This window comes from Habropoda laboriosa, unplaced genomic scaffold (genome assembly GCF_001263275.1).
Source record: "Habropoda laboriosa isolate 0110345459 unplaced genomic scaffold, ASM126327v1 scaffold336, whole genome shotgun sequence".
NCBI classification, from domain to species: domain Eukaryota; kingdom Metazoa; phylum Arthropoda; class Insecta; order Hymenoptera; family Apidae; genus Habropoda; species Habropoda laboriosa.
The window spans coordinates 147,015-155,600 of NW_017100454.1; the positions used below are offsets into that span (position 1 = coordinate 147,015).

General features: G+C 35.6%; 2 protein-coding genes across 2 annotated transcripts in view; both read right to left on the bottom strand.

Moving 5' to 3' along the window:
* Nucleotides 1-1,110: 1,110 nt before the first annotated feature.
* Nucleotides 1,111-4,665, bottom strand: LOC108575938 (WD repeat-containing protein 35). Its single transcript, XM_017938879.1, has one exon. It carries the CDS (start codon nucleotides 4,663-4,665, stop codon nucleotides 1,111-1,113), a length of 3,555 nt encoding a protein of 1,184 aa, XP_017794368.1.
* Nucleotides 4,666-5,424: 759 nt separating this feature from the next.
* The window catches only part of LOC108575907 (tonsoku-like protein), a 4,226-nt gene continuing 1,064 nt past the window's right edge, over nucleotides 5,425-8,586 (bottom strand). The window contains 2 exon segments of the mRNA XM_017938840.1: nucleotides 5,425-8,366; nucleotides 8,441-8,581. Coding sequence (XP_017794329.1) covers nucleotides 5,425-8,366; nucleotides 8,441-8,581 — 3,083 coding nt within the window.

Sequence of the window (8,586 nt, forward strand, 5' to 3'; positions counted from 1 at the left end):
ACTGGGCCTGGCAAGCACGTTTGACAATCCGAAACGACCAGCGCTACGATTGGCGTTCACAAAGAGAGGAGGTAAAATTCAAAAGAAACACCGAGGATATTCGTGACAGAGAGAATGTGGGGTGGCGACACGATGCAGCACCTCCTCTACGCTGGTTCGGGACGTACTGAGTCAGTACTACTAACTGACTCGTGGAAGGAACGCGTGCCGGTAGTACGACACGCATGCGCGGAATTTGAAAGGCGTCTGGCTAGTAGAAGCTATTTGAATTTGAGTAGCGCTTTAATTACGCGCCAAATCAGTCGACGTGCGCAAGAGAGTGTTTATCGTTTAAATTATACCATGTGAATTGGAAAAAAAATTAATACACAGATATGTAAAATAATTGCAAATATATTTGATAAAAACAATCAGCAGTAATATAAAGATTAATAAATAGTATCTTTGTAATATTTGACGGTATTAATACTTCATTTATTTTGGACGGAATTTAGTGTTCGTTATAAACTAGGAACCACATATTTTTTAGTGCGTGTAATAAAAAATACTTAGAACAAAGAAATTGCGATAGATTAAGTTGAAAAGAGCAATAAAATACTGAGCGAGAAAGTATAGACGATTGCCGACTTATAAATGAGATCAAATTTTTTAATTGCAACAATTCCCGCAAGCTTATATGCACCTAATATACTAATTGTAAGTGAAACATAAATATGCCTATAATTATGAAAATGGCATGAGTCATACATTTTTTACGTTTAAATATTTTGATTTTAATATTTTTACATGTCAAAAAATATTTATTTACCACAATTAAATGAATGAACTCTTACATATTTTTTTAAAGCATTTTTTCCACTCTTTTCACTTAGGCCATTTTCATAATCCCCGACACATACATACATTGCATGTATGAATTTATTAATTGCATTTTGCACAAATCCTAACAAAAATCCGCACATTTTAAGCAATATACATAACCAGAAAAGCGTAACAACATGCTCTTTCACTGGCAAGCTTTAAGTTTGCCAGAAGCAGGTTCGTCGAAGCGCAACTATCAAATATTTGTCCGGTAATGCATGCTCTGTGAAGCATACTCACACGCTTAAACTACATATACGTAACCGTGCCGTGACACAAGGGACAAGCGTTAATATTAACCACGTCGCGTTCCGTGGCAACATGGTGTCTGCAAACGGTGCAGATCCACGCATTGCTTAAGTCCATCAACGGTTTTCCAGTGATGATACAAGGAGGGAATCTGGTCATACAATTAGGACAGGCGACGCACCAGTCGGGCACCAGGCTCTCGCAATTGGTGCATTCTGCTTTGGAATTACGAACATCTTCTGGAATATGTTTGGTAAATATATCCACAGCTAAATCCTCATATTCCTCTCTTACTGCCTCTGAGATGGTCTCTAGAGACTCCAATTTGCCAAACGCTTTAGAACATACAGCAAAAGCATGATTAACTGCACTAGATAGAGCAAGCAAGCAGTAAATATCTTCAGGCTGCAGAATGTCCTCATATTCTCTGAGTCTTAAAGCTGTTTTCATAGCTGCATCAAAGTTCCCTGAGTATATCTGTCTATTAGCCAATAAAAGGAAGTGGTATGCTTCAGCACCCTTCCAGGCATTTTCTATCACACGGGTGTCTTCACTGTTCTCTGTTAAACCCATCACAATATTGCTACGACCTCCTTTAGTAGCTGGAGTGCTATTGATGTGATCTTCTATCAACAGAGCTGCTAGAACATAGATCTTCTTCACACGCAATGGATTTGTTCTTGTCCTTGCTTGTTCCTCTGCTAACTGGAATAACAGTTTTGCTGCCTCCAAATTGTAATTTGCTTTTTTATATAACTCTATGGCTTGTAATCTCTTGCCATTAGATAGAAGGTGATTAGCATATTTATTTAATAGTTCTCCTATCTGAGCCATCTTGTAGGTCTTTGCTAATTCAACTGCTTGGTCCCAGTGGTTCAAACGAACACAGGTATCCACAGCTGATTTCACATCTCCATATTTTATATAAGCTGCCACTGCCTGGGAACACATTCCTACAGAAGCTAACATTCTTGCTACTGTTTTTAAGAGAGGACTTTTATCTGGTAGCTGTTGTACTGTTCCTGCTAATTGAATAAAGTCTTCTAGTTTGTAATAACATTCTATGAGCTTCTCCAGATTCCTGCTCTTTTCATAGTACTCCTTTGCACCTTCCCAGTTCTGTCTCTCAGCATAGTATTCACCAATCTTGTTATAAGCATACTCCATTTGCTTGTCAGATCCTCCTATACCCATTTTCATCAGTTGTACCACTCTAAAATAATCTCCTAACTTCTGACGCAATGTAATAGCCAGATCTCTTCTATCCATGTCTAAATACAATTTTTCTGCTTCATCATAGTTTCCAAGAAATGCAGCTACTTCTGCTTTCTTGAGCTGATCGTTGTGTACATTTTGCAGACGTTTGATGAATTGTATGCCTAAATAATCTGTGCAACGCACCATTGCGTTCTCTGCAGTCTCCAAATCCAACTTCTGCAAAGCTGATTCTGTTAATAAACGCCATAGTCTTGGATGTGGATTATCTTGTATAAAATTGTTGGCTTCTTTCAATCCTACTTTCATTAATAATTCTCTGGTGTCTCTCAAAGATTTCACTTCTAAATCTACTATTAATTCATTCTTTGTATCCTCTGGCTTTTGCATGAGATCATCCAGCAAAACGCAACGTATTTCTAAATCTTGGAATGAACAGATATATCCAGAGCAAGATATTGGTTCTTCAGGATCAAATTCCCTCAGAACATACATCCTTGTCTTCTCTATGATTGCTAACAGAACTGGATTATCTTGTGCCCAGCACATGGCCCACACATCCTTTCTTTCAAACTTGTTTATTTCATCCTCAGATTCTACATCCTTCGAAACATTCTTTTTTGAGTCAGTCTCTAAGTCCAACATAGTCAACATGCCGCTTGTGTCCATAATAGACGCTCGAGATGAATCACAATTAATTGCTATTTTGTAAAGCTTACAACCTGTGTTGTATCTGTTTGTAAGAGTGATCTGAGACAAGGAGTACCTTTGAATCATCCCTGATTCTCTACCTATTAACAGAACCTTATCAGTTGCACACAAGCAACAAATTGGGTCCATAGTAACTTTAGTATTAATAGGTGTTTCAAACGATCTATCTTTGTCCAAATCTTGAATAACTTCCGTCACTCCAGTTGGAGTTTCGTCAATGTGGTAAATCTTATCCCTTCTAAGCCGGCCTGCATGTAACATAGAATTACGAGGTGTGCGATAGCTCCATACTAAAAAATTGTTTTTGGAGGCTGTGATGACAACATTATTGTTCATGGTTACCCATAGTGGCTCTAAATTTGTGAACTTCGTGTCTATTGGAGAGGCTATTGTGTTACACACTAGAAGAGCATATTGCTCTGATCCTTGAGTAAGATCATTTTTCACTGCCAAAACACAGTGGTCTCCGTGTGAAGCTATGGAAATCAATGCTCTCACATACTTAGTGCAGCATGTATTATTAGTGGTGTTCCAAAACATAATACAAATGCCATCTTTACTGATCTTTTCATTCGTATAGACAACAGTATTACTGAAATAAGTCCACTTGTAGTCTAGACGTATGTTTGCAAAATAAATGTGCGAATCAACTGACAAAGCCACTCTGAGAGAGCCTCCTTCCCATGCACAACATGTAACTTCTCTGCCAGGTACTTTTAGAGTCCTCAAATGTTTACCAAATGGACTGTAAAATTGAACGACATTGGTATCCTTTGTTTCACCATTACCTAGCAATGGTATTAACCCTGTCACAGCTAATATAGATCCACAACTGTTCCAACAACACCATGCTGTTGTCATACCAGTTTCTATTACTATTGGATTATCATCATTGGTATCCTTCATTAGCTGTATTTTGCCATTTCTGTAGCAAACAGCCAAGGTGGGACAGTCTAAGCCAATATACCCATTTCTTCCATCATACCATTGCAATGAGACTATTGTTTGTATCTGACTACCATTAATCGGTATCATGTTTAATTTTGTTAAAAATACACCTTGATTATCATAAAGGTGTACTTCTCCATTTTTTATGCCAAATAATAGTAGTTTTCCATCTGGGGACCATTGCACAGCAGCAAGAGCTACATTTTTCAGTTCTTTTCCCCAGATTCTATTGCCATCGACTGAACCTACAATTACTGCTCCATCTTCATACACAATGCAAATTTTTAGACCATCCAAACTCCATGCCATCCCTTTAACCACTGACTTATTGCAATTGTTTATCATTTCATCGTACCAAGAACCCTTATACAACATCCAAACTATAATCACACCATTTTGATCACTTGAGGTCAGTTTTTGATGTTGCTCATTCCATGTGATTACTTGTACGTGACCATTATGGCCTTCTAAAGTCTGGTTCATGCTTAAATTACTGGCAGCAGTCAAGTTTCTTGACTTTCCACCACTGATAGATCCACTTACACTGGAATCTACTCTGAGTACTTTGAGAAGACCATCCTCTCCACCAACTGCTATATAACCTTCCTTCTGATTCCATGCTATGCAATTGAGTCGAAAATTATTTGGTATTGCTATTTTTTTACTCAAGTATACAAACATTTTGTCAATATTTAATAAAAATCATTTAGTTTGTACTCTTTATTGAACCAACTTCTGAAAGGAATGGTTATGACGTGTTAAAACAAATTTGTAAATATTCGATTAATTTATAATTTTTGCATTTGTCATAAACAATCACTCACATTATTGCACAGTGCCAGTATGACAGTATTCGTCATTAAAAGTTAAAGTAATCGTACGTTAAAAATATTTAAAATATAAATTGTTAGTGTTATATGTTTCAAAATGTGTTAAGCATGTTTTTAAAATATAGACTTTATTTAATTAAACTTATTCTTTTATCATTTTTGTAGTTTTACCAAACAGTAATTGAAAAAAAGGTTATTGTAAACAATCAAAATCTGATTACATACGCACATACATTGAATTGAAACATTAAATGCTATCTCATTCACATCGATACCCGGAAGTGCAAAAAAACAACTTCCGGTAAATTCAAAATTTGATTAAATTTCACGTAACGCTTGAGGTTTAAATAATACATATAAAAACAATTTAACCATTCAAAAATATTTTATTCTAGGAAATATAAATTTACAATTCTATAACGTTATTGATATAAAAATACAGCATTTTATAAACCATTGTAAATTGCAGTCAATGCTAAACTTATCGCATATAAAAATTTAAAAATATCAAATGTTAATTAAGTCGATGTATATAAAAATTAACTACAACTTATAATTTATTCTAATTCTATACATGTGTAAAATATTGTACATATAAAAATATTAAGCATCAATTTGTAATTTTCGTAACGGGCTTAAATATAACAAGCTCGTGCTTTACTTTTTCCACAACACCCCTTCTTCGCCATAAACAAATCCAACATTCACACACTCCCGAATTCATACTCACGATTAACGTACAAATCTCAGGATTTTCAATAAATACATCAAAATCGGGAAAATCAGCAATAATCTCACATCCACTGATATCAATATGTCTCAAAGTTGGCGTATGTTTCAGTAACAAATTCAAAGACTTTACTCCTACTCTTTTATTTCCCCGAAGCACCACTTTCGAAAGGTTTGATACACGCGATAATATATTTTCGATATCGACGTCTGATAATTTGCAAAATGCGAGTTCTAAACATTCCAAATTCACAAATGAAGAATTCGTTTCATTTAGGATGTTTTTCACCAAATTAAAATCTCCATTAGAAACAGTATTTGACAAATTTAAATTAAGCAATTGCCTCTGTAAAGTAGTGAAGAGTCCATCATCTATAAATTGGTTCCAAGAAATATCCAAATTTACGAGACTATTATTGTTCATGAGGAACCTAAAATTATTCAATTGACAGTATCTCAAATTTAGTGTCTGAAGTTGTGTCAAAGGAGCAAGAAGTTTGCACAATATTTCTTGACCCATTGTTCCAAGCGGATTATAGCTGAGATCTAAAAATTTAAGTTGAGATGGTAGTTTTTCTAATTGGCTCAGACACTGAGAATCTATATCACATCCTTGAAGGCATAATTCTTGCAAATTTGATAATCTTAAAAGACAATTGCTTAGAACTTTTTCGATTTCATGCAATTCACCACCAGATAAATCCAGTATTTGAACGTTCTTTTGATATTCCAAAGTTTTCAATAAAGATATAAGTTCTCTTTTTTCAACATCTTCCTGCTTTAGCCGTAAAATAAACGTGTTCTCGCATGACTTTAAACACTTTAATATACACTCTCGAACATCTGTAAATATTTAGGTTCCATATCGTTCAACAATAGAAGGTGTCTCTAGTTCGATTATTTTGCATAGAAAGTATTTAACAACGTCTCCCTCGTTTAATATCGTGAACACGTTATTAGAATTAATTGCAATACCATTCGTAGTTTTTAAATCTAATTTTGCTTTGCACCCGGTGTCGCTATAAAATTTCTTTTCAATATCAGCTAGAATTTCTTGTATCGATGGTCTCGTTGTATTTGAGAATTCTACCTGTGTTTTGAACACTTTTCGGTCTACAGAAATATTTAATATAACAGACTTCATAGCATGGATTACTCTAACTTCAAACTCTGTGGTAGATGGAGTTGCAGGTGAAGGAGTTCTAGAAATAGAATTTTTGGTAAATCCAATCGACAACAAGGACGTTTGCTGGGTTTTTTTCCGAAAACTCCATTCATTGGAGGCATGTGCTACTTCAGTATCACAACTATTGTTACTATTCTCATCTGTCAAATTAAGTTCCCCCACCTTTTCCACAGAATCCTGATTATGTATTCTTTTACGTTTCAAATTTTTATCAACATCAATATCACCAATGCTCGATTTCCTTTTTGTCATTGAAGTAGAATGTTCGCCAGAATATCGTTTATCGTTAACACTCTCATTAAGATCGTCTTCTAACCAGTTATCCGTAAGAATCTCCTCATTATTTAAAAGTGGATTTATATTACGTTCAATACGAGACAGAGAAGATCCAATTGAATCGCTTCTATGCTTCAGATTAGCTATAGTCCTTTTGTAATCCTCACCTGCAGAAACCTTGTCCATAGGATTATTTTTCTCCATATTCCGAGTCTTTGAATCACGTAGTGACTTATGAAACCGTTTTGAATTTTTTCTTTGGCTCGCTGGTATCATACTAGACAACAGTTTGTGTATTTCATCGTAATCCGCTTGATCCTCAGGGGATAAAAAATCGACGCGATTTCTCCACTGCTCTAAACAGTCTAATGCAGTATCATCATCATTTGCCTTAAGTGCCACGTTTGCCCCGTGCTCTATTAAGAGTCTCATCATGGCAATGTTACCGCAGGAAGCAGCATCATGAAGAGGCGTGACTCCTTGGCACATCTGACTTCCGGGATCGTTTATATCTGCACCATATTTCAACAATAATTTTGCAACCTCCAAGTGATCATGATTAGCGGCTTCGTGAAGAGGAGTCCAGCCAAAATGGTCTCTGACATTCGTCAAATGACCAGCTTCTAATAATCTTTCCACGTTTTCGACGATTCCATTAATGCAAGCCACGTGAAGCTGCGTTTCACCTTTCTCGTTCCTCTTTACAACAACTGATTTCTTTTTCATTCGTCTCCTATTTTTGATATTTTCCCTGATCATTAACTCTGCTTCTACGTCTGGCAAATCTTCCAAACAAATATTTACACCGATATTATTTTCTTCTGATTCACTTTCGCTGTCTGTATCGATACATAATTTTTCTAGTGTGTCTAATTTTTCTTTGAGTATTTCTACTTCTTCTGTTTTATCAGATCTTTCTAAGTAATTCAAACGTTCGTTTAGAACGCTTGCTTCCAACGAAACATTGTTGCAATTTTTCGCATTTTTCAAAGCTAGATCATAAGTTTCTATAATTTTCTCGTCGGCTGCTTCAGTAGCTATTAATAGGTCTGCTAAAAATAAAGCTGATCTACATATTTCGGGCGAATCCGTGCACAATTTTAATTCTCTTTCAGCAAATTCTAACGCTTCGTGATCCCGTCCAACGTCTTTCAAAGTTTGAGCTAAACTCGACAAAGCTGCTCCTGTACGATCGCTTTTAATTTCTTCTGCACATGTGAGCATTTTTTTGTAATATTCTATGGCTTTTTCGAAACAGTGTGCAGCTACTGCTGCATCCCCTAATGTTTCGTAAAATTGTAATTTTCCACTAGTAGTTTCTTCTGTGCTTAAAGCTTGCTCCGTCGAGTGTAAAGTTGCAACTATACAAAAAATATTTTTAAAATAAACGTTATATTTTATAATCATATATGATTATAATCATTTATAGTCATACCTATTCTGAGGTTTTTTTCTATTTGATGCTTAAGACTTTGGGGCAAGTTGTTTGCAACATAAAGAGAAACTAATATTTTTCGTGCCTCAGGCCACCTTTCCACTTTTAAAAGTAATTCTGCTTGAAAGCATTGCGCCTCTGCTTTC

Bases quoted from the DNA above. Each gene is read 5' to 3' on its own strand.
- LOC108575938 (XM_017938879.1), bottom strand. From the start codon at position 4,665: ATGTTTGTATACTTGAGTAAAAAAATAGCAATACCAAATAATTTTCGA.